The 25,886-nt window shown below is 39.1% G+C and overlaps 1 protein-coding gene and 1 pseudogene across 1 annotated transcript; one reads left to right on the plus strand and one right to left on the minus strand.

The window, feature by feature from the left end:
- Window positions 1-54: 54 nt before the first annotated feature.
- On the minus strand, window positions 55-1,288 carry LOC147482447 (aquaporin TIP1-1-like). The gene is made up of 2 exons (XM_086576965.1): window positions 719-1,288; window positions 55-618 (listed from the first exon to the last, which is right to left on the minus strand). The coding sequence occupies exons 1-2, from the start codon at window positions 1,190-1,192 to the stop codon at window positions 244-246; spliced, it is 849 nt and encodes a 282-aa protein (XP_086433091.1). The 5' UTR covers window positions 1,193-1,288; the 3' UTR covers window positions 55-243.
- A 933-nt stretch (window positions 1,289-2,221) lies between these two features.
- Window positions 2,222-25,370, plus strand: LOC147482448 (anthocyanidin reductase ((2S)-flavan-3-ol-forming)-like; annotated as a pseudogene).
- The last annotated feature ends 516 nt before the right edge of the window (window positions 25,371-25,886 follow it).

Here is a 25,886-nt window from a genome sequence, read left to right on the forward strand (position 1 = left end):
AAGCTAATTTTAATGACGAAAAGAAAGAAAGGAAAAATGCAAATAACCAAAATATACAACCAGAATAAAACATAACAATTACACTCTAACAACTTGAAATAGACCACACGATGGTGTCCCACTGAAAGCAAACGGTCGAGAGTACATGATCAACAAATATTTGAATAAATAAAACAACAAATGCGGGATTAAAAAGGAATAGACCGGATCACCAAACCACAGTTTTCATGATTTCATCCAAGCTTAGTAATCTGTTGTGGTAGGCAATTGTTCATGAGAGCGATTAATGAAGAACAACTCATAAACAAGCCCAGCAAGCCCACCTCCAATCAATGGTCCAGCCCAGTAAACCCAGTGGTTAGTCCAATCCCAGCTCACGAGAGCAGGTCCAAAAGAAACTGCTGGGTTCATTGAAGCCCCATCAAAAGCCCCACCAACAAGTATATTTGCACCCACAATGAGGCCAATTGCAAGTGGTGCAATTATTCCCAGATCACCTTTCTTTGGATCAATAGCAGTTGCATAAACAGTGTACACCAATCCAAAAGTCATGACAATCTCCAACACAAACGCATTCCACACTGAAACATCAGACGACAATGCGAAAGCAGACGTCGGCTGTTATCATACAACACAAAGGACAACATCAGTACTGTTATTACAACTTACAAGTTCAAACTGAAATAATTAACTTTTGAATTTTAAGAGTCACACTTACCATGCCAGTTACAAATTTGAGGAGCAAGCAAGCAACAACGGATCCTAGGAGTTGAGCAATCCAATAAAGTATACCACGCAACAGAGTAATGTTACCACCAATAAATGCACCAAAGGTCACCGCGGGGTTGACGTGGCCACCAGAGATGTTAGCGCCAACAGAAACTGCGACAAAAAGAGCGAAAGCGTGCGCAATTGAGGCGGCGACTAGGCCAGATGGAGAAGATGCACCTCCATTTGTTAATTTATCGAATGCCATGCCGGAACCTTGTCCAGCAAAAACAAAAATCACTGTGGATATGAACTCAGCCAATGCAGCTCTTAACGCATCTGGATGAGTCGCTTCTTCGCGCATACCTAGGGCAATTCGAGAAACCGGCATTGTTGATTGATCAAGATTAAATGGTTGGGAATGAGGGAATTGAGAATTTAGAGTGTATCCGTGGTTTTCAGACTCAGTCTCAGTCTGTCCCATTTATAGAAACTAGAAAATAACATAAGATATTTATTGCCAATTATTATTAATCAATGATATCCTATTGCTACAGGTTGTATCTTGATAAATTTGGGCAGTGCAGTAATAAAACATTAAATTGGCGCACTTTATATTCCTGCCCAGCACAATCATTTGTTCCTACAGCTATTTTATGCACCTCCAAAATGGCCTGGAAGTGACACGTGAAAGTATATATTGTTAGAAAAATTGATTTGCACAAATCTATTGAGATATGAATGAGTAATTTGTCTCCCAAGTTATCCCGTTTGAGATAAGATGGGTTTCTCTTGAAACAGTACGTAAAGTGAGAAAAACCTTTTTAAAAAGGTGCACTAGTTCGAAACAGTGCATTATGCCGAAAAGATGCGACTTTTCGAAATATGCACTGGTTCGAAACAATATATCATGCTGAAAAGGTGTGATCTTTCGAAATAGACATTGGTTCGAAACAGTGCTTTATGCCAAAATGGTGTGTCTTTTCGAAATATGTGACTTTTCAAAGAGTTGCTTACTTTTTGCCAAGAGTCATTGTGTTGTTTCGAAGAAGCACCACTCACCTATAAATAGTAGATGAATTTAGGGAGAAAGACACACCAGATCACACAGAGTTATGATATTTCTCTTCTCTCTCGTTCTTAATACTAAATCTTATGTTGTGTTCGCTGATTCTATAGAATTGAAGTGCTAGCTTTCTATAGAAGAAAATCCGTTCTATTTTGGGAGACTGTTTCCCATCAACCTTCAAACACTATGAGGGGAAAAATCTATCTTAAGGACATAGTGTATCTACACTAGGCTCGGATTTAACTAAAAAATACAAGACACTTACAAGACAAAATGTTTGTATAGTTTGGTAATTGGTAAAGAATAAGTACAATTAAGTTGTATATTCCTAAGAACTTAAGACAGATTTTTTTTCCTTCTTCTTCTTTACTGAATAGAATTTGTTTATGTTTTCTTTTCTGTTTTGGTTTAAAAGAATAACAAAGTGTAGTTGTATTTCAGAATATGGCAACACCACTAGTTACTCTTGTTGTTACTGTTCCTACTGTTGTTCCCCATTTTGTTCCTCATGGGGAGAAGCCTGAAAAGTTCAATGGAACTGATTTCAAGAGCTGGCAACAAAAGATGCTCTTCTATCTAACCATCCTTAACTTGGCAAGGTCTCTGTGGGATAAGGCTCCTGATGTAAGCCCTGATGAAACCGACAAGGAGAAGGTTTTGGTAAAGGATGCTTGGTTTCATGCTGATTTCTTGTGTAGAAATTATGTTCTTAGTGGGTTGGCTGACTCATTATACAATGTGTATAGTGTGTTCAAGACTGCTAAGGAACTTTGGGATTCGTTAGACAAGAAATACAAGAGTGAAAATGCTGGCATGAAGAAATTCATAGTTGGTAGATTTCTTGATTTCAAAATGACGGATAGTAAGACCATCATAAGCCAAGTCCAAGAACTTCAAGTAATCCTCTATGATTTCATTACTGAAGGAATGACCCTAGGAGAATCTTTCCAAGTGGTTGCTATGATTGAGAAATTACCACCATTTTGGAAGGATTTTAAGAACTATCTTAAGCATAAATGCAAAGATATGAATCTTGAAGAACTGATTGTCCGTCTAAGGATAGAGGAAGATAACCGTCTATCTGAGAAGAAGAGTAAGGATCCCATGGTGGCAAAGGCCAATGTTGTGGAAGGATCAAGTGCTAAGGAAAAGAGGAATCGCCAAGACAAAGCTCAAGGCGAAGAGAGTAGTAGCCAACTAAGTTCAAGGGCAAGTGCTACAACTGTGGGAAGGCTAGACATAAGGCAAGTGAATATCGCAAGCCAATGAAGTACAAGAAGCAAAAGACTGAAGCAAATGTGACAATGGACACGCTTTCTGACAATGTTAATGACATGAACCTATATGTTGTGGTTTATGAATGTCTCATGATTAGAAATGAAAGGGAATGGTGGGTGGATACTGGTACTACTCGTCACATATGCTCCAACAAGTCGATGTTCACCACTTATTATGCTGTGAAAAAGGAAGAACAACTCTTTATAGGAAACTCTTCTACTTCCAAGGTTGAAGGCAAAGGAAATGTGGTGATGAGGTTGACTTATGGGAAGGAACTAACTCTGAATGAGGTGCTCTATGTGCCTAACATTCGCAAGAACTTGGTTTCTGGGTCGCTGCTAAGCAAGAATGGCTTTAAGTTAGTCTTTGCTTCGGATAAATTTGTACTAACTAAAAATGATGTATTCGTGGGTAAGGGCTATCTTCAGGATGGGCTCTTTAGGATGTCTTGTTTTACTATTGCGCCAAAGAGCGCCAATAAAGTTGAATATTCTATTTACTTGATTGAGTCTTCACATGTATGGCATGGTAGATTAGGACATGTTAATTATGATACTTTGTATAGATTAATTAATTTGGACTATATACTGTTTCGGCAATAAACTGCTTCAACATAACGAGAGCAATGGTAAAGAACGCACTAAGAAACAGAGGAATTTGATGTTGGGGGAGATGAAACTGAACCAAATAATGGCTGCCTACATACCCAAGATCTATTATCTAGGGATCAAGTTTCAACGTAGTTCCTTATGAAAAATAGTTTGATATTTATAGAGGTAGAGTAGAGAGTCCTTGTAGCTCAAGTAATATTGTATCTTGAATAATTATGATAGAGTATAACTGTCAACTGATAACTATCTCTTTGATAAGAAATGAATCTGGACATAAATCAACGTATATTAGTGGCAAGCCATGCGGCTAAGGTTCAGCCTTAGACACATGAGTTAATGGGCCTGTACATTGATCCATGATATTGCGAATTGGGCTTTAGCCCTGTTGATTAAATGAATAAAATAGAGACCCCTACTAATGGACGTTTGCCACGTAGGTGGGGGTCGAAACACCGCCCCCTCTTTGTCAGGCGAACAAAGTTCACATGGCAAAGAAGAGAAGATAAATTACGGAAAATGTGAAATAATAAAAGAGTAAGCGGAGTGTATAACAAAGTGTCGTGTGAACGTAAACGATAAGAAAAATGGACAATCGGGCAGAAGTCGTGAATTATCGGAAACGAAATAATGTTAAATTAACGCGTGTAATGGGCCTTGATGGCGTAGTTAAAGAAAAAGATGGCGAAAATGTCTGAGAAAAAATAAAAGATGCACATAAATAAAATTGCAAAAGAAATTGATTGGCGAAAATGTACGAGCGCCACACGCGTGATAACGAAACTTGAATTCGATGAAGCGTGCCAACGGAATAGCGATACTTGGATTATACCGTTGAAAATTAAACGTAGGGGCAGTTTAATAAGAATATGAGAAAAAAAGAATAAAAATACGAGTTGGAGTCGAAAGTGAATACTTGGGTGACTAAAACTGTATGTCACCCCGAACTAGATAAGAATCCAGGTTAGATAAGAATTTACCCCGTAAAACTTATCGCCGAAATAGTATAAAACCGTATCCATAGACCAAACTAGATCTAATAGTAAAACAGTAGTAGAAGACAAAACAAAAGTTGTTGTTTTCACAGGAGGAAACCAGCAGAGAAACAAGGTGTGGGTTACGAAGTCTTGAGAGGCTTCAAGCTCGCAGCAGTGGTGAAAAGAAGACTTAACGGCGATCGATCTTTTACAGCAGCCTTTCGTTGCATACCTCTCACGATTGTTTTGTTAGAGTAAGTGCCTATACGTATGCTGTTTTTGCCAGCCGAAATTCTCAACAGTTTTCTTTGATATGATTTTTTAGCATGTTTTTGGATGAGAAAATATGGCAGTTATCTCAGATAATCCTCCTCCATAACCATTGCATGATTGCATATATTCCTTTTCTCAAAAAATAATTGGAATCATGAGGGATCCAAACTACCCCGAAGTTTGCTTGGGGCCGCGCCTTCTTGCTTAGAAATTTGCATGTGTTTAGTTTTTTTCGTGCATGAATAACAAGCCTTGCAAGGTCTTCTAAGGATCTCACATTCGATACAGATGTTAAAGATTGCGACTTTCTTTGGTAATGCTCTGACAACTCTTTCTTGAACGGAAGTTGTTGCATGAGAGAGGCTTTCACACAAAGGACCACCTTTAATATGATTAACTTGGCTGCAAAGTGATGTCCCACTTTAGACCTAGAGTCATCTGGCGATAAGGCCATACTTCTTTGGGAAGGCTATGGAGGAAACACTGTGAGGAGAAAGATGATGGCGCCTGTATCAAAACTGGTTATAAGTTTTGAACTAAAACATGATATGGTGCAGCTCCCACAAAGGAAGGGCACCATACCTGTGCCACATTAACAGAGTGCGATACTGGTTTTAAGTTTAGAACCAAACATGATACGGTGCAACTCCCACAAAGGAAGGGCATCGTACCTGTGCCACATTAATATGGCCCAAAATGAACCCGGTTTTTGTGCTCTCTGACCCGGTTTTTGACCTATCTGACTCGGTTTTCTTTTCTTTTTTTCAGGTAGAAACTACCGTACTATACGGGCGTAAAATACTCGAGAAGAAAACTCGATGACGATCACAGACCTAGTGAGGTGGAAAGAAGGTGACAGATACAGCGACTACCTGGAACCGCGTCGATGGTCGCTTAAGGAAATAAAAAAAATACTAGGACTCGAGAAATTTGAAATGGAGGAAGTGTACAAATTTGAAACGAAAGTCGAAGAAGATGAAGTAGTAATGGTTTACACACAATTAAATTGCAGGAGTGCAATTCCGTTGAGCAAAGAAATAGCGCAATTACTGGAGTGGTGGCAAATTGCACCGGGACAAAGCGCCAATATCGTTCGTTAATCTTTACGAGAGCGCACCGTTTACAAAATGAATTTAACAGAAGGTTCGGGGCTCAAGAAATCTTCGCGTTGATACGATCGAAAGCCATACTGACGAAAGGGTACATAAAATTTGAAGTTAAATTCAAGGATTCAAACAGAAGTTTTAAAGGGTTCCCAAAAGTATACACCGGATGGGATAGATTTCAATACCGCTTGCGAGGGAAGTGGAATCCGACAGAGTTTAAGGTGCCGAACAAATTTCGAGGTAAGCCAAAACATAATTATTGGAAATTGTACTATGAGTAAACTGTTGACTAACACGAGTTATTTTGTGTCTAACAGAAAACGCGAGTACACTACCAGATATTGAATTGGACAAGGAAGTGGAGAACAACCTTCGTTTCTTCTTTCATGAATGTTCTGACGAAAGATTGGTAGATCTGAGCTACTTTGATGATATTGTTGATTTCCGACACTATGGGGGTATCGAACAACGGCCCGATAATTCCATGGCAACACATAGTGAAATGGCGAAGAAGAATAAGAGTCTCAGAAATGCAATATTTGGCAGCGATAGCGATAGTGAAAAAGAAAATGGAACGGAATTAACACAGCGAGAACTAGTGCTGAGTTTGCCAAGCAAAAAAAGTGAATTGTACAAAAGAAGATGTGCCACAAGAAAACAGGCGAACGGAGACCAAGAGAGACAACCAACGTTACAATGTATGATGCCTCGAGGGGCGAGACTACAATGCACCCAAACATCCCAGACGAAATATAATACATACTTGACATCAAGAGGAAAAGGTATGTGCCCGTAAAAACATAGATATGTAAAAGTGTGGTGAAATGTAATATCTCGTTCTCGTTTGGTATATACAAGAAAAGAATGAAATAGTGATACTTACAAAAGATAGTGCAGCCAAGAACACAAAGTCGATGAAAGAAAATAAACGGCAAAGCAAAATCACGGGGAGCAAAGAATCCAACAACCAGCGGCAAAATCTTGTCGGTGTAATATTACTCATGGAGGAAAACCACGAATCACATTATGATAAAGTTGACCTTTGATTTTACTATTGCGTTAGGGCGGTAAAAGAAATTTGTGTCCAACACTAAACCGATGAAAATTGCGGATGAAGCGAGATGTTCAAGCTTGGAAGGCGAAGTGAAGGGATCGCCGGGATTACGCCAATGGAAGGGCTCGAAAAATATCAAAAATGTGACCGAATCACGGAGAACATCGGAGAATATGACGAGCAATGTCAATGATCTTCGATAGTATAAACCAGGTATGACAATATTATTTTTATCGGTTATTGCAAACTTGTGTTTAAGTCTGAAAGATGATGAAATCAGATTTTTTTTTTTTTTTTTTTTTTTGATTAAAACGCGGCGTGAATGCGACAAAAAGAAATTCATGAAAAAAAGTCGCGAAGAAAAATATCGTTCATAATGAAGTCAATGCCTTAAAAAGAGATAGAAAAGTGAAGATACTCAACCAAAATTGGAAGAGGCAAACAAAGCGTTGAGCGGAACCATCAGAGAGTTAGAAGACGAAAACAAAAACTTAACCGAGCGGACGGAAGAAGCAGAGGAGAGATCGTAGTACGAAGAATTTGGGAAAGCCTGTGAGATAATGGAGGAACACAAACACTTAAAAGCAGATGTGATAGAATTGAAGTCACTCGTGGTGACCAAAGATCGGGAACTTAAACGCGTCGCATAAAAAGAGGTAGAAAAATAACAAGCGAATGACGATTTAAACGAAGCGGCTCGGCCAAGATCACGTGCAAATGGCACACTGTGAATCGTCCGTAAGACAACTGACAGAGACTTTAATAGAAACGGGCGATGAACTAGAACGTGAGAAGATGAATTACAAGGATTTGTACGAGTTGTATATGCGAAAAGTTGGGAAGAAACCATTGGATTTTCCCAAACCAATGATCATGTGATTGCGAGTATGTAATATCGTAAAGCTAAAAATTCTTTTTATGAAAATAAAAATAAAGTATGTGTTGGCTATTGAATATCATTGTGATGTCAGATAACATACCTGTATAAAACTTAGTGTTGTTGATTTATGAATGTAAAAGAACGAGACGCCCCCATGTAGAGAGAAAAACCTCCCAATATAGAACGATTGGAGAAAGTTATTGAAAGGTAAAGGGGACATGATCGTCCTCCATGAACCTAGCTATTCAGGTGTTAAAATATTTGTACCGAGCGTGAAGCCGCGGCGACAACTGTTGGGTTGTCCGCAGGTTCAAAGTCGTCACCGTGCTGCTTTGGGACCAAACTAAAACACAACGCCATTGCCTTAGTAGTGGAATTAGCATGGATATTGTATTGTGGGAGTATTCCAATAATTGTTCGAGCAAGAATAACCATCTTATTGACTTCGATTCCGTCAAGTAGGCATGAATCGACTTACTTGAACTGAAAAAGGCATAATATGAATGACCTCCATTAGAATGAGCGTTAATGAATGACATTATTGAAAGTAAAAAAGTATAGGCGAATAGAGAAATGTAAAATGACAACCAAACTAAGAGAATGGAAGTTGAATGCCTTTATTGATGGATAACATAGAGCGAACTACATAGATGTATAGATTTGTTATTGATGGAGTAATGTAAAATTGCAAAAATTTCCTAACGGTAAAACTTGCGAAGGTGGTAAGCATTCCATGGCTTCTCTATTATTCTTCCGAAATAGTGCGGGAGGAAATATGACCCCTTAGATCTTTGGGCGATCTATGATGTAGGGTCCTTGCCAATTTTCCCCAAACTTTCCTGATTCTATAAGCTTTGGGTTTCTACAAAGAACCCGGTCTTGAGAACAAAAAGACTTAGGGCCGGATCTTCTTGTCGTAGTTCCGTTTCATGTCGACTTGATACTTAATAAGCTGTTGTAGTCCCTCGAATCTAACCTCATCAATAAGAGCTTTTGACCGAGCCAAAGTAGTGTCATTGGAACCTATTTCAACCGCGAATCGACCGAGATGTACTTGGAAATCAGTTAAGTAGGTAAGACTGCCACACCATATGCAAGGTTAAAAGGTGATAATGCAGTTGAATATTTTGGCGTTGTCCTATAAGCCCACAAGAGCGGTGGTAACTCCTTGACCTAATTTCCTTTGCGCCCGTCAAAACGCCTCTTTAGGTTGGCCAAAATCACCTTATTGGTGGCCGACCCTGCCATTGGCTTGCGGATGATAATAAGGTGCGGAGAAGTTATGCCGTATCTTCAAATTAGCCTGAGAACTAACGAATTTCTTCAAAGACATCGAATTGTTTACCATTATCCGATACAAGTGCGGGGATGCCAAAACGACAAACAATATTTCTCCACAAAACATTTTGACATTGGAAGCATGGATTTGGACCAAAGGCTTTGCTTCTACCCATTTAGGAAAAAGTGTCGGTTGCCACAAGAAGGAATCATATACTACCCGGAGCTTTAGGTAAAGGGCCAATAATGTCTAAACCCCACTTGGCAAATGGCCATGGGCTTAGCATGGGATGCAACTTCGATGCCGGGGATTTTACTCATATTGTCGTGCTTTTGGCATGGCTCACACCTCTCGGATAGGTGTTTTGCATCCTTTTGCATCTCGGCCACCAATAGCCCCCTGTGTCATAGCCTTATGAGCTAAACTGCGCCCCATGGAGTGGCTTCCGCATAAGCCGGAGTGAATCTCTTCCAAAACTTGAAGTCCTTCCTGTTTTGAGAGGCATCGTAACATAGGGTTTAAGTCCGAGCCTTTGCAATATAAGTGCAAACTTCCGTCAGTAACAGATATCACCAAAAACTTCCATGCATCGCGTTTGATTCTTTCAGCGAATTTTGGTTCTGGCGGAAGTGAAGAAACTTGCAAGTAGTGGATATAAGGAAGACGCCAATCTTGTGCATCGGAGATCATCACTAGCTCTGATAGTATCATATCGGGAACTTCAGGACTATCATCTGCTTCATGTACCAACTCACTATCTGTTTCGGGAGCGAATTTAGGAGGAACAAATGGATCTACAGATTCTAATGGAAGATCCAAAATATGGTCATGTTGTGAATTTTCCATCTCCCTTTTCCGCTTCCGAGTCATCATTGGTGCGATTATACGTGGGTCGTATTTCGCTGTTGCGTACAAGCAAAACAAGTAATTGCTTTCATGTACATACAAGTCATGCAATTCTTTTTCGGTAAAGTCAATGCTTGGCTCTTTTTGGAACTCCACAGTGATGTATCTTGACTCTTCGCTTCTAACGGCCGCGGATAGATAAGCCAATGAATCGGCATGGCGTATGTCATTTCGGTCTTTGAGTGATAGAGATGCTATCAAATTGTCGAGCAAGGCTATGTATCAAACCAAGATAAGCCGCCATACGGTCATCTCTTGCTTCAAAAGACCCGCCAAACCGATTGGCTACAAAGGCGAGAATCCGTGTATAACCGGAGCTTTCGCCCCCGGTTTCAAAGTCGTTCTCAAGGCACAAACGGCAGCCTCATACTCGGCCGTTATTTGAAGCGGGAAGCCAAAGTCGCAATTTCTCAATCTTCTCTCTGCGGGTTTAACAAAAACGCATCCAATTCCGGACCAGTTTTATTATGGGAGCCATCTGAATAAACAATCCATAGGTCAATTGGATTAGGAATTGCGTTTACAAGTTGGTCTTCGTCGCCCCCGGTTATTGGTGACGAGAATGTCTTCCATAGATTCTTCTTGGCGCAAGAAATCGTCAATAGGAGAATCATCAATCGGAAAAATCAGCTATCAAAGAAGCTAGAGCATGTCCTTTTTCGTAATGCGACTTTCAAAGACAATGCTATATGCACTAAGATAACTTTCCCATTCGGCTAATCTGCTTGATTCTTGTGCATTCTGAAAAGATCTTGCGTAAAGGACACTTTCGGTATAAACTCGACCAACCTCCCCGAAGTATGGTTTTAACCGACGAAAATGCATGAACCAATGCAAGTGCCATTTTTCCATCTTTGAATAACGAGACTCGGCTCCGATTAACGTCTTCTTCGATAAAAAGGCGGGTCTACCATCATCGACAAAAGAACGACACTAACAACTTAAGTTGTAGGTGCTAGGTACATGCCAATCGGTTGACCCGTTGAAGGACTTGTCAATATAGGAGGATGACCAAGTATTTCTTCACCGTTGCAATGCCATCTCACAATCAATGTTCCAAGTTGCGCCCCTTTAAAGTCCGGAAGAAGGGATGACAACGATCGGAATATTTAGAAATAAATCTATGAAGAAGCGGCAAACCGACCCGATAAGCCGTTGAATTTCCTTCTTATTTTTTGGTGATGACATATCAATAACGCGCGTATCGATCGAGATTAGCCTCAATACCTCTACGAGTCATGAGGTATCCCGAAATTTTCGGAAGAAAAAGGCCAAAAGAACATTTGGCGGGATTGAGTCTCATGTTATACTTGTTAAGCCTATCAAAACAAGTTGAAGATCGGAAAGATGATCACCGGTAAAAAGCCGATTTAACGACTATATCATCAATATAAGCCTCCATTATTATCCCCAACAGATCGGAAAAAATTATATTGACAAGCTTTTGGTAGGTTGCACCGGCATTTTTCAGACCAAAAGGCATAATAGTGTAACAGAAAATGCCTTGGTCGGTAATGAAAGCGGTGAACTCTTGGTCATCAACATTCAAAGAGATCTGGTAGTACCCTGAAGAAACATCCATGAAAGATAGGCGTTGGAATCCCGCAGTGGCATCCACTAGTTCGGAAATTCGTGGCAATGGATACGGATGAATCGGACAAGCTGCGTTAAGGTTTGTAAAGTCAATACAAATTCCGATTTGTCCGTTCTTTTTTGGCATTGCGACGACATTAGCAAGCCATTTTGGGTAAGTAACTCGTCGGATAAAGTTAACCGCAAGTAGCTTATCAATCTCCTCTTTAACTTTGAGCTTCCGATCAGGTGCCATTCTTCTTGGTTTTTGGTGAACTGGCCTGAAACTTGGATCAATGTCAAGTTTATGACAGGCAACAGAAGGGTCTATTCCCGGCATTTCCTCAATTTTCCAAGCGAAGATACGCTTATTTTGCTATAAAAGGGAAACCAACTCTTGTTGTTTTACGCTCGAAAGTTCAACAGAAATAAAAGTGGTTTCTTCTGCTGAATCTCCTACTTGTACTTCCAAAAGTCGATCCACTGTCGGCGGCCCTTGCACATGAGCCTCAATATTATAGATGGAGGGCACGCCGCTTGGTAACTGTAACTTGGGCAGGGCACTTGCAAGGATCGTATTACCTCGAACTTCAGATTTTTTATAGTCATCCATTGCTTTGTCATGACAGGAATAGGCAGATACCTGGTCACTACGAACCTTGCAAATATGCCCAGAGAATGGGAACTTGACACACTGATGAAATGTGGAGACTACAGCCCCCATGGAATGTATCCAATCTCTGCCCAAAATTGCGTTATAGTGGGATCGACAGTCCATCAATAAGAAATCGAGCTCAACTTCTTTGTTCATTAATTTGATTGGTAAGGTAATTCTTCCAACCGCTGAAGATGTTGTCCCATCAAAACCGATGATAGGATTGTCTTTGGCGATGATCATACCCTCGCGAAGTTGCATCTGAGAATAGCATCCACTGAAAATGGCCGAGGTGGCCCCCCCGTCGATCATTACCCGTTGAACACGAGAAGCACCTATAGACACAGAAATTATAACTGCGTCATAGTGAGGGTGATATACACCAAGGAGATCATCATCAGTGAATTGGAGGGGCTCTTCTTCCGAAGTCTCAGTCTGGATTCCTTTGATAAAATCGACTTTGTTGATACGGTTAAATTCACCAACATAACTAACTTTCAAACGCTTTTGATTCTTACTCTGACTTTTGGAAAGAGACTCAACATGAGAATGGGAAACATTAATGACATGCTCATAAGTTGCAGCAACTGCCTGTTGAGAGTTTTTAATAAGATATTCATTTAAAAGTCCTTTCTCCACTAATTTCTGAATCCGACCCCGGAGAGAGCGACAAAGTTCTGTCTCATGGCCATAGTCATTATGGAATTTACACCACAAAGCTTTGTCCCTTATCGCTTTGGTATCTTCTGAAAGTGGATAAGGCGGGGAAAGAAGATTCCCACTTTTCAACTTCTCATATATAACAGATTCCCACTAATTTCAGGTAGAGTTTTTCCATCACGATTGAAATTGACTTGCTTCTGATTGTCATTCTTTCCATCGTTATGTTGTTGATCTGACTGTCCTTGCTTCGGCTTAAAATTCTTGCTGTCAGAAAAATCTTTGCTCCGAATATCTTTGTCCCTTGCTGCTTTCGCCGATAGGTTCTCCTCGATACGGAGATGTGTTGTTCAGCCCTAACATACAGATCGTATCGAGTTTTAGGGACATCTTTAATTAGAGAGTGGTAAAGATCCCTTACAATGAAGTTCGAACTTCTGTCACTTTCATAATATAATGCTTCTTTAAAGGCGAAAAGAAGCATCCCATCAGAAACTTCTGGAACATCTGCTGCTGCCTTTCAGAACCTAGTAACAAAAGTACGTAACTTCTCGTCACGTTGTTGCTTGATGTTCAGAAGTGAGTCGACATCCTTTGGCGTCTTGCAATTGTGGCGGAAACGATTAACAAACTGATTTTCTAGTTCATTGAATTGGTGAATTGATCTTGAAGGCAACTCACTAAACCAAATAACGCTTTCTCCCTTTAGAGTCGATGGAAAGAGCTTACATATGAGCGGATCATCTCCACCCCATAACACCAACTTATTTTTGAACGATAGAACATGCAAGCCAGGATCTCCTTCCGACTCATCATTGTTCTGGCCCCCACAAATGTGGCCCAATATAAGCCCAATTCAATACAAGCCCATGCTCAGAGCCCAACTATAAACAAGCCCACGCTCAGAACCCAACTATAAACAAGCCCACGCTCAGAGCCCATGCTCAGAGCCCAACTATAAACAAGCCCACGCTCAGAGCCCATGCTCAGAGCCCAACTATAAACAAGCCCATGCTCAGAGCCCAACTATAAACAAACCCACGCTCAGAGCCCAACTATAAACAAGCCCACGCTTAGAGCCCAACTATAAACAAGCCCATGCTCAGAGCTTAACTATAAACAAGCCCACGCTCAGAGCCCAACTATAAACAAGCCCATGCTCAGAGCTTATCTATGAAAAAGCCCATGCTCAAAGCCTACATTCCACGAGCTGACAGATGTCCCGCCAGTTCTCCACTTCATCCCACGAACGGTTCTCCCCCCGCCTCCTAAACTTCATCCCACGAAATGACGGTTCTCGCCGCCAGATTCTCCAACTTCATCCCACGAGCGATTCTCCTCCCCGGTTCTCCAACTTCATCCTACGAAATGACGGATGTCCCCCCATTCTCGACTTCATCCTACGAAATGACAGATGTCCCGCGCCAGTTCTCAACTTTATCCCACGAGTTCAGTTCTCCCCCCAGTTCTCCAACTTCATCCCACGAGCTGACAGATGTCCCGCCAATTCTCCAACTTCATCCCACGAGCTGACAGTTCTCCCGCCAGTTCTCGACTTCATTCCACGAAATGGATGTCCCCCGGTTCTCCACTTCATCCCACGAAATGACAGTTATCCCCCAAACTCTCAACTTCATCCCATGATTGGGCCGGTTCTCCCGCCCGGTTCTCAACTTCATCCCACGATTGGAATATTGGAGAACGAGGAAGTAACTATCACCAATGCTACCTATAAAATCCAACCTTCGTCATTTTTCCAGAACTACGCAATTGAGACTTGATCCCAAGCAATATCTTTGGGTACGTAGGCAACTTCAAAACCGAAGTCCAGTCTCATCTTTCCCCAATCACCATCTCCAAAAAACATTACTTCCAACCCTCAACTGGTGTGTTTTGGCAAATCTTGCTGAAACAATCATAAAGTTTAAAATCGGGTTGTTTGAAGTCGGGATGGTGGTAAGCTTCTTGAATGTCGACCGAAAACTTATCAAGTACGCCATCATTGACTGTCAAGTTTTTCATTCTTACATTCCTTGACTCTCTATCATAAAGTTCTTTTGCAATCAACTCTTCCAGCTGTTGTTCTGTTAGAGTTAAAGTATTGGCTCGAACAACTGGACGCCCCCGATCGTGCCCATGTGGAGAAGGATACCTTCCATTATCTCTTATTGGAGTTAGAGATCTTTGGCGGTATGCACGATCAGCTCCTACCGGTGATTGTCTTTGTCTATCCCTGTAACCAGCCTGTCTAGGCCGGTAGTCACCCTTGGCCGGGTGGTCGGAATAATTATACCACTTCTCCATGTTTTGTTGCTCTTGTCTGGGATGCCTGCCTTCCCAGTCGTGTCGGACATATTTCGGATGGCGGTCTTCCCTGAAACTGCTTCTCAGAGGTAAATCTTCCCTTTGAGATCGGACATGTCTAGGGTAGTAGTTATCCCCGCCAATCCGATTCTCCCCATAAAATGCGGGTAATAGGGTCATTACTCCTAGAAGCGTGCACTAGTTGATTGTGCTTGAGAAATAGCACGCGTTCTTTGAGGACGGCGAAGTGGATCGTCAAGACGGTCCCATACACTGGAATGGCCTGCATCCCTTCGTGGTCGCCTTGATGTTGTTGAATTTGCAACATCATCCACCGGCCTTTGCCTCTTTGCCAGCTTCCTTCTCAAGTTCCTGTTTAAATTTTTGACTCGTCGTAACTCCCGCTCAACCGTATTAGGGGTGAATTGGCAGTTACTATCACCTTTTCCGCTAGTTGGCGTGAGAGTAATGTCCACGTCCATATCCATGTCAACTGAAGGATCGACATGGACGGACGGCGGCGGACCGCATGGAGGACTACCGACTTGTCGATTTTCTTGTTGTAAAGCAACATTGTTAAGGGTGGCGGCACTTGTCTTGCGCCTTTTACGGAGGCGAGGCGGTGGCGGTTCTTATTTCTTCTGGATGTTGAGAATTGATCCTACTATTAGGAGCAACTTGATTGTTCAACGGTTCATGCATCGGCCGATTTGAATTTCGAGGGTTGCGATTCTTGTTAGTAGGAGGAATATGTTGACTATTTGGTCTGCTTCTCGTGCTTACCATCTTGATTGTTTCACGTGATAATGAATTCTCTGTCCCCACAGACGGCGCCAATTATGTTTTGGCAATAAACTGCTTCAACACAACGAGAGCAATGGTAAAGAACACACTAATAAACAGAGAAATTTGATGTTGGGGGAGATGAAACTGAACCAAATAATGGCTGCCTACGTACCCAAGATCTGTTCTCTAGGGATCAAGTTTCCACGTAGTTCCTTATGAAAAATAGTTTGATATTTATAGAGGTAGAGTAGAGAGTCCTTGTAGCTCAAGTAATCTTGTATCTTGAGTAATTGTGATAGAGTATAACTGTCAACTGATAACTATCTCTTTGATAAGAAATGAATCTGGACATAAATCAACGTATATTAGTGGCAAGCCATGTGGCTAAGGTTCAGCCTTAGACACATGAGTTAATGGGCCTGTACATTGATCCATGATATTGCGAATTGGGCTTTATCCCTGTTGATTAAATGAATAAAATAGAGACCCCTACTAATGGACGTTTGCCACGTAGGTGGAGGTCGAAACATATACCAAAGATAAAAATAGACCTACACCATAAATGTGAAACTTGTGTAGAATCCAAGTTGACCAGATCATCCTTTCAGTCCATTGAAAGAAGTACTGAACCTCTGGACTTAATACACGCAGATATATGTGATCTTAAGTACGTGCAAACTAAAGGTGGTAAAAAGTATTTCATTACTTTTATTGACGATAGCACTAGATATAGTTATGTTTACTTGTTAAGAAGTAAAGATGAGGTAATTGAAGTGTTCAAACAATATAAAAATGAAGTTGAAAATGAACTAAGAAAAAAGATTAAGACTATAAGGAGTGATAAAGGAGGTGAATATGAATCATGCACCTTTTGAAGGTTTCTGTTATGAACATGAAATCATTCATCAAACTACGGCTCTTTATTCACCTCAATCAAACGGTATTACGGAACGCAAAAACCGAACTCTAAAAGAGATGATGAATGTTATGTTGTTAAATTCTGGTTTACCCTAGAATTTGTGGGGGGAAACTTTGCTTTCCGCCAATTATATTCTCAATAAGATTCCTAACAAGAAGACGCTTAAAGCACCATACGAATTGTGGAAAGGTCATCAGACTTTCTACGAATTCTTAAAAGTGTGGGGGTGTCTTGCTAAAGTGGAAGTCCCTAAACCTAAGAAGGTGAAGATAAGACCCAAGACTATTGATTATGTATTCATTGGATATACAAACAATAGTAGTGCATATCATTTTCTGGTTCATAAATCAGATATTCAAGATATACATGTTAATACAATTATTGAGTCAAGGAATGCTTCATTCTTTGAAAATACGTTTCCGTATAACATGTGTATAGAGCCAAGTTCGACAAAGAGAACTTTAGATGCTACAACTAGTAACCATCCTACACAAAGCGAAATTGAGGAGGAACCTAGATGAAGCAAAAGGTCAATGACGTCAACATCTTTTAGACCTGATTTTCTAACATACTTGTTGGAAAATAATCCTCAAACGTTCAAGAAGGCAATGTCATCTCCAGACGCTACTTATTGGAAAGAAGCAATAAATAGCAAGATTGAATCCATAATGCAAAATCATACATGGGAATTGGTGGATTTACCACCAGGTTCCAAGACTTTGGGATATAAGTGGATATTCACAAAGAAATTTAAGACTGATGGATCAATCGACAAATATAAAGCTAAACTTGTGGTCAAAGGCTTTAGACAAAGGAAGGATTGGATTACTTTGACACTTATTCTCTAGTTACAAGAATAACTTCCATAAGGATGCTAATTGCAATAGCATCAATACATGGATTTGAGATACATCAAATGGATGTAAAGACGACATTCTTGAATAGTGAGTTAGATGAAGAAATATACATGGAATAACCCGAAGGGTTTATTGCTCTTGGACAAGAAAGGAAAGTTTGCAAGCTTGTTAAATCCTTATATGGATTAAAGCAAACACCTAAGCAATTGCATGAGAAATTTGATAATGCAATGTTGTCAAACGGTTTCAAAATAAACGAGTGTGACAAGTGTGTCTATGTCAAAAGCACTAAAAAATGATGTGTCATTGTTTGTCTCTATGTAGACGATATGCTAATTTTGGGTAGTAATATGGATGTCATAAAATCTACCAAACAAATGTTGTCTAGTAAGTTTGACATGAAAGATTTAGTTGTCGCTGATGTTATCCTAGGAATTAAGATTTCTAGGACATAGGATGGACTTGTTCTATCACAATCTCATTACATTGAGACGATTCTTGAAAAGTTCAAGAAATATAACATCATACCAAAAATGTCACTAGTTGACGTAAATCTTCATTTAGCCAAAAATATTAGAGATAACATATCTCAACTAGAGTACTCTCGTATACTTGGTAGTTTAATGTATGTCATGAACTGTATAAGGCCTGACATAGCATACTCTGTGACACTACAAGAAAAATGACTTTTGGCCATAGGTACAGATCGATTAGCTTTAGCCACGGTTATAGGCTGTTACATAATACCCACGGGCTTTAGCCATGGCTAAAACTTTTGATAGGTGTGGCTAAATTTCTGTGTAGTTTGAGTTTAATTGGGTTTTTGGCCACAGTCATGTTTCTATCTCTATTAACCGTTGATATAGACCTGTGTATTTCTTATCCGTTGATGTAATGAAAATTAGATGGAGCGCAAAATGAACCAGCCCAAAAATTCTACCTAATGTAAACCGCCCAACAAATACTCTCTGTCTCGGTTTCCTTCCCCTCTCCTCTCTCACGCAGTGACACAGACACGCCACCCCCCTCTCTCTCAGGTAACCCTTTCTCTATTTTTTTTTTCTTCTACTAATCTCACTTCGAACATCTCTAAATTGTTATCTTTTATAGAAACACTTCATCTTTAATCACTAGGTAATTGTTTTTCGTCTTTCCCCTCATGTCTCTCTATCCCATCTCACAATTCTTTCTTTTTAAGAGTTAGTGTTTACCAATTTCGATAAAAATGTAGTGTTTGTAAGGTTTGTTTTGTTAAAATTTAGTTTAAATGAAATAATATTACTCATGGTTTATGATATTTGTTGTGAACAGGTCCGGATTATTGTTTTTTTTCATTTACATCAAGGTGAGTTTTTCTCCCATCTCTGGTTTGGTGTTAACTTGAAATGAGTTTTTTCTAAAAAAGTTGAAATTTGTTTTGTTTTACTTCTCTTGGTTATAGATACTGTTAGTACCGATTCTATCACCAAATGGGGTTGTGTTATTGTTATATGTTTGTCCTAATTCTAAGTTAAAATGGGTTTGTGTTGGTCGTTTGTGTTTTTTAAGTATAGCTAAGTTCAATAAAATCACATTTGTTTGGTATATGACTTACTAGATGATAGATATTTGCTACTTGTTGACGTGATGTACTTGCATTATGTTCTCTATTTATTATATCTGTCTGCCTAAGGTGTAGTTCAGAATGTTAATTGTAGTAAGTTGTAATATTGATTAGCTAAGTGTTGGGCATTTTTATGGAATTCAAATCAATGTTTTGTAAGGTCAAATATACCTATTTGTTATTCATTTTAGAAGAAATAATTTAATATATTTAATATTTTATTATATTGTAAGTGAGAGTGTCTCACATACAAATTCATCATGATTCTAAGCACCCTAAAAATCCATTTGTCGATACCAAGATTAGTAACTTGGGTGCTATTGTTGTTATTGATACTTCTTCTAAACCAAAGCCTAGTGTTCGCGGTAGTCTCAAGAAGTAATCGTTTTAATATCGAGTCTATTGTTGAAGTGTGTGGTAGTTGGTAGAAGTGAGTAGGAGAGCCCTTACTTGCTTCTTTTTATTTTTATGCTCTTACTCTATATTATACTGAATGCAAGTTAAGATATTGCTATTGGGTTAACTCAAATATGCTGCTAATGTGGGCGGTATAATTATATTTCTTCTAGATAATATCCTACTTGGTTGCATATGATATCATCTTTGTTGTTATTGTTATTTATCTAGTTTCAATTTATTTTTTTAAGTGAGAATGTAGTTTGTTTTTTTTCGTATGCATGCCTCAATCGATCCATTTTTTTGTGTGCTTCCAATGTATTTAAATTTATGGGTGCAACTAGGTTAGATTGATTGTTGGATGTAGTACTTGTGCTATTTTAGTCTCTCCCCAGCGTGGAGTTCGTTATTTACTTATGTGGTGGTCTATTATGTGTATGGTTTACCTGCCATTGTATTTTCAGCTAAGCAGTTAAAATCGGATTTAATCGGCAATTAATCGGTGAGTAATCGTATATCGGGACTGGAGCGAGATGTTTTCGACTGATTTATTGTTTAGTACTCAGTTAGCGATATATTCGGTCGTATCGACCGATAACACTGATTTATCGGGCCAACTGAGAATAAAACAGCGTCGATATTATCTGAACCCAACTTGATTACTTGAATTAGAGAAAAAAAAAAAAAAAAAAAAAAAAAAACCCCCACAAACTCACGAAGTAGTGAAGTACTGATTATTGAACACTTCCAATTCCAGAGCTTGTCTTCATCTCCTCAGTCCTCTCTCCCCTCTTCAACTATGAAGTGATCAAGTAAACATGTATTATTTTTTGTCCTTCTTTATTCTTTGACTCTTTGTTTCCTCTTTTCCTTTCTCCCTTATTTTCTTTTGTCTTTTCCATTGTTGTTTGTTTGTTGTAGGGTAGTGTTGTTTGTTTGTAGGGTAGATATTATTATATTTTGATGGTCATGTGCTATGCATACTCTGCTGCACCTTACAGTAGAGGTGTGAAACCAAAGCTTAAATCGGAGAAGAAGAACGAATAATTAATTTAAACCTAAACAATAAGGGGCGACCATTAAAAGAACACAATTGGAATATAATGCTTGTTGCTCGGATGTGTGGGGGCAATGGTAATGCAATAATCTCGTCCAGTTTGATGAATTATATCGATGTTCATTTGGTACTCCATCTTTTGCTCCTGTAGATTGGAATGCATTTAGTTGGTCTTCTGGGAGGACCATGTGCAAAAGTGCAGAACTATTGGAGTTGTTACCAAACTACTGATAACCAATATATTGCTTTGTAGTAGTATTTCCAGCATAGCTACTTGTATTTGTAATGACTAATGAACTTAGACTTAAAGTCGTTAAACTCTTCTACCATATAAAAAAAAAAAAAAAAAACTTGTGTTTTATTAAAATGTTTCTTACTTATTGGACCTAATATTGTTGTTTATATTCTATATTTCAAAGGTATAATTGGAATTTTGTATATAATATTATATATCGATCCAACCGATTAAATCACCGATTAACCGATTAATCGCATATCGCTCCTAGACCAATTACTAGTGAAAACCGATTTTAACTGCTTAGATTTTCAGCTCTAACTATTTTTGATATATTCGTATTGCAAGAACTACAATATGGAGGGGTTTGGGGTGATAGATAAAAGTTAGATTGATCTACCAAAAGAGGACGATCGTTTTATTCATGGTGTTAATCAATTTGTACAATTTACAAGGGATAATTATCACCACAAGGATGTGATCCCATGTCCATGCGATAACTGTAGAAATAGGGGTCGAGCACTAACCCATGAGGTGGTCACATTGCATTGTTACCAAAAAGGCTTCTACAAACAATATACATTTTGGAGAATGCATGGAGAAACAAGTCAGCCACCAAGTGTGGCATTTGAAAGAGGTGGAAGGTCAAATTCCACTAATTTTAAGGTGGGAGGGGACTTCCCCTTTTTTTAGGAGAATGTTGCATTCAGTACCGTCGTAGAAAAACTTGACGGTGATAACTTAGATGTTGTTATTGAACAATGTTCAACAGATGGTGCTTGAGGAATAGTTGAGGAAGATCCTATAGTTGAGGAAAAACCTGACACAATTGAGTCCAATAATTTTCGTGAGGCTTTGAGTCCCTTATATCCTGATTGTGAGGACTTTACAGTTTTGAAATTTGTTATCAAGTTGTTTCGGTTAAAGGTTACACATGGGTGGACAGACAAGATTTTTATGGGACTCCTCGAATTACTTCGTGTGGCTTTTCCATGTGACAACAAGACTCCGGAGAATACTTATAATGCATAAAAATTAATAAAAGAGTTGGGCCTTAAATATGAGAAAATTGATGCTTGCTCGAATGATTGCATGCTATTTTGGAGAGATGATGATTGGAGGGATACTTGTACTACATGTGGAGCGTCGAGGTACAAATATGCTGATATCGAACAAAGGAAGAAACATATTAGGATTCTAGCAAAGATACTTCGATACTTTCCAATTACGGAGAGGTTAAAGAGGTTGTATAGTGTACCATGGGTGGCAAAGGAGATGTGTTGGCACTCGAAAAATCGATTGAAAGGTGGAGAGATGGGGCATCCAGTTGACTCATCTAATTGGAAATTAATTGATCGGAAGTATAAGGACTTTTTACCTGAAGCTCGTAATGTTTGATTAGGACTACCAACAGATGGTTTCAATCCTTTTAGAACTTGTGGCACATTATACAGCTCTTGGCCTGTAATGTGTGTTACCTATAACCTTTCTCCGTGGCTTTGCATGAAACCCAAATTTACCATGCTCTCTTTACTCATCAAAGGCCCACGACAACCAGGAAAGGATATCGACATATATTTTCATCCTCTTGTTCGTGAATTGCAATCTTTGTGGAATACCAGGGTGAATGTGAAGGACTTAAACAGAGGCAAGATGCTCAATATGCGCACAGTTTTGTTATGGACTATCCATGACTTTCCTGCGTTAGGTAACATATCTGGTTGTAGAACCCATGGAAAATATGTTTGTCCCATTTATGGTCCAAATACCTCCTCATTGAGACTCCAACATGGCCAGAAATTTGCTTGCATGGATAGTAGACGATTCTTGCCCTCGTCGGATGCTAGTAGGATGGACACTAGACCAAGTACCTTTAACAAGACTGAAGAGCTTAGAGAACAGCCTTTGAGATTGACCGGACTGCAAGTTGAACAAATGACATAGAATCTGAAAGTGCAATGGGGTAAGGGCAAAGAGAAGAAAAGGGGGAATGGAAAAAGGAAAAAAAAAGGGAAGGGCGGTAGAAAACAAAATGAGGACAACGGGGATGGGACATGCTTTTTTAAATAGTCGATATTATTTAGGTTTCCATATTGGGCAGAGCTTCTTATCCGTCATAACTTGGACGCTATGCACATTGAAAAAAATGTTTGTGAACTCCTGATTGCTATGATGTTGAACACAAAAGGAAAAACAAAAGATAACGCCAATGCACGCAAAGATTTGCAACTTCTTGGGATTAAAAGGAAGTATTGGTTGAGTGATCAAAATGGTAAGAAGGTTATGAAGCTTGGGGTGTTTTGGCTTCGAGTGGAGGAGAAAAATTGTTCCTTATGAGCTTAAGAGATCTCAAAGTACCCGTTGGGTTTAGTGGTAACTGGAAGAATATTGTCCAAGGCGGTGCGAAGGATTTGAGTGGAATGAAGTCTCATGATTATCACATTTTGATGCAACATTTGCTTCCAATGCTGATCCAACATGCATATCGAGATAGGAAGGAAGTCCGACATGTGATCTTGAGTATTTGCACATTTGTTTGTGCGTTATGTTCTAGGAGACTTAATGTTGACACTTTACATGCACTTGAGAGGGGTATCATTTTGTTTTTATTCAATGTAATACTTGTCTTATTTTGCTAATAACATTGTATTGAATGTTTGCTTTCTCTATTTTGGTAACCCATTTTTAACTCCACCAATGCAAGTAAACTTTACGTTTGCATTTGCATTGTCGGTCCCAAGCTCGGAAAAAGGAGGAGGGAGAAGTGGTGTATAATATGTTTTTCTTTGTATTTAATTTTGTTTATTTTTCTCTGGGCTGTAGGGAAGAGCTACCAAGAGGTACAAGGGCAACCAATATACAAAGCGTGACTGATGTTGAGTATTTATATTCTGAGAAGCCACCTACTTGGGTATGTAAAAGCATGCATGCATTTTTCCCATGATGATTGTTACAATGTTTTCACAAGAAGTGCATTTTATGAGTATGGCATTGCAGGGATATGCAACTTCAAAGACACTGGCAGAGTAGACAACTTGGAAATATGCTGAAGAAAACAAGATATACCTTATCACTGTTATCCCTTCGCTAATGGCAGGTCTATCTATCACTCCTAATGTCCCTAGTAGCATCTGCCTGGCCATGTCATTGATCATAGGTCTGCATTCCAATCCAGTAGACTTGTGTGCTCATATATGATTTCCTTTTTGTAGTTTAACTCTATCAAATCCACAAATACGAATATCTAACATGTTAGGTTAAGTAGCTGATCGAGCATTACTATTCCAATGGATTTACATAGGATAAACTTGTTAAAAAAATAAGTAGTTCAAAAATTCTGAGGAAACAAATTCTGAAATTAAAACGACATTGTTCTCTATTCGAATGATTGATATTGCAGGAAATGAATTTATGATAAATGGTTTGAAAGGGATGCAAATTCTCTCTGGCTCAATCTCATTGTCACATGTTGAGGATGTTGTTAGAGCACACATCTTTCTAGCAGAGGAGGAATCAGCTTCAGGTCGATATATTTGTTCTCCTATCAATACCAATTTTCATGAGCTTGCAAAGTTTCTGAACAAAACATATCCACAATATAAGGTTCCTACTGAGTAATCTACTTTCCATAGAACATCCATTTATTTGAACATTTATTCATACAAAGTAAATGAAAACAAGTTCATGGAACGCAAACTTATAAGAACCTTCCGGCCAATTCAACCAATATTGGTACCTATCTTGACCAACCAGGTTATGTGAAACCGTACAATTTAGTTCATTATTGGTCCAAACATATAAAACACTGAAACACACACTGGAAATGTGCATCACATTCTTTAGTTGACTGTCTAAAGCAAAGCAAGTGATCAATTGGTTAAGCGATTCCAACATTAGGTAATGGTTCAACTTGATTGACATACACAACCACAGTGTGCGAAGTGAAAAGTTCAGGCTCACTTTTGGCTTGTTTGTAGTTTCTCTAGTGTGAGATTGCAGTAGTATCATTTCATTATCATTGTCTAAATTGTGATATTTTGCAGCTTTGGAGATTTTTCTGCAAACGCAAAGCTGATTCTCTCCTCAGAGAAGCTTACTAAAGAAAGCTTCAGCTTCAAGTATGGCATTGAAGAAATTTACGACCAATCTATTGAGTATTTCAAGAAAGTTGGGCCACTGCAAGAGTGAAGAGACTTCAAGTGTTAACTGTTATGAGACCGTAAGGAGAAGCTGGGATTTGATTGATGATATTAGATCCAGCGGCAGCGGTTTGAAGGAACTTAGCCAGAAGTTCAAATCTTGTAGGTAATGTTATAAATTACACAAGTATTATGCATTAAATACTGTTCTCATTCTTTTGTATCTATTATACTTCCCATGCTAATTGCTTTCAATCTGCTGATTTTATTTCTTTTCTTCCTAGCCTTTTGAACTAGGAAGACACTGCAGTGGAAAAGATATGCAGTGCTATAGATGCAATGTCCGCATATTATGATGTTCTTAGCATAATATTTGCAGATGATGTGTTTTAGATTTTTAAAGTTAAATATAAATATTATATGTGTTCTCTAAGACAATCACTATATATACACTGATTTCTCAACTTATTATTCTTCATCGTTGTAGCATAAAGTTTGGTAATTGGTTAATGAGTATTTATTGAATACTGGTTTTAGGTTGGCCCTTCCCTGTTCTCTTGTGCAT

Source organism: Coptis chinensis, chromosome 8, assembly GCF_015680905.1.
Source record: "Coptis chinensis isolate HL-2020 chromosome 8, ASM1568090v1, whole genome shotgun sequence".
Taxonomy (NCBI): domain Eukaryota; kingdom Viridiplantae; phylum Streptophyta; class Magnoliopsida; order Ranunculales; family Ranunculaceae; genus Coptis; species Coptis chinensis.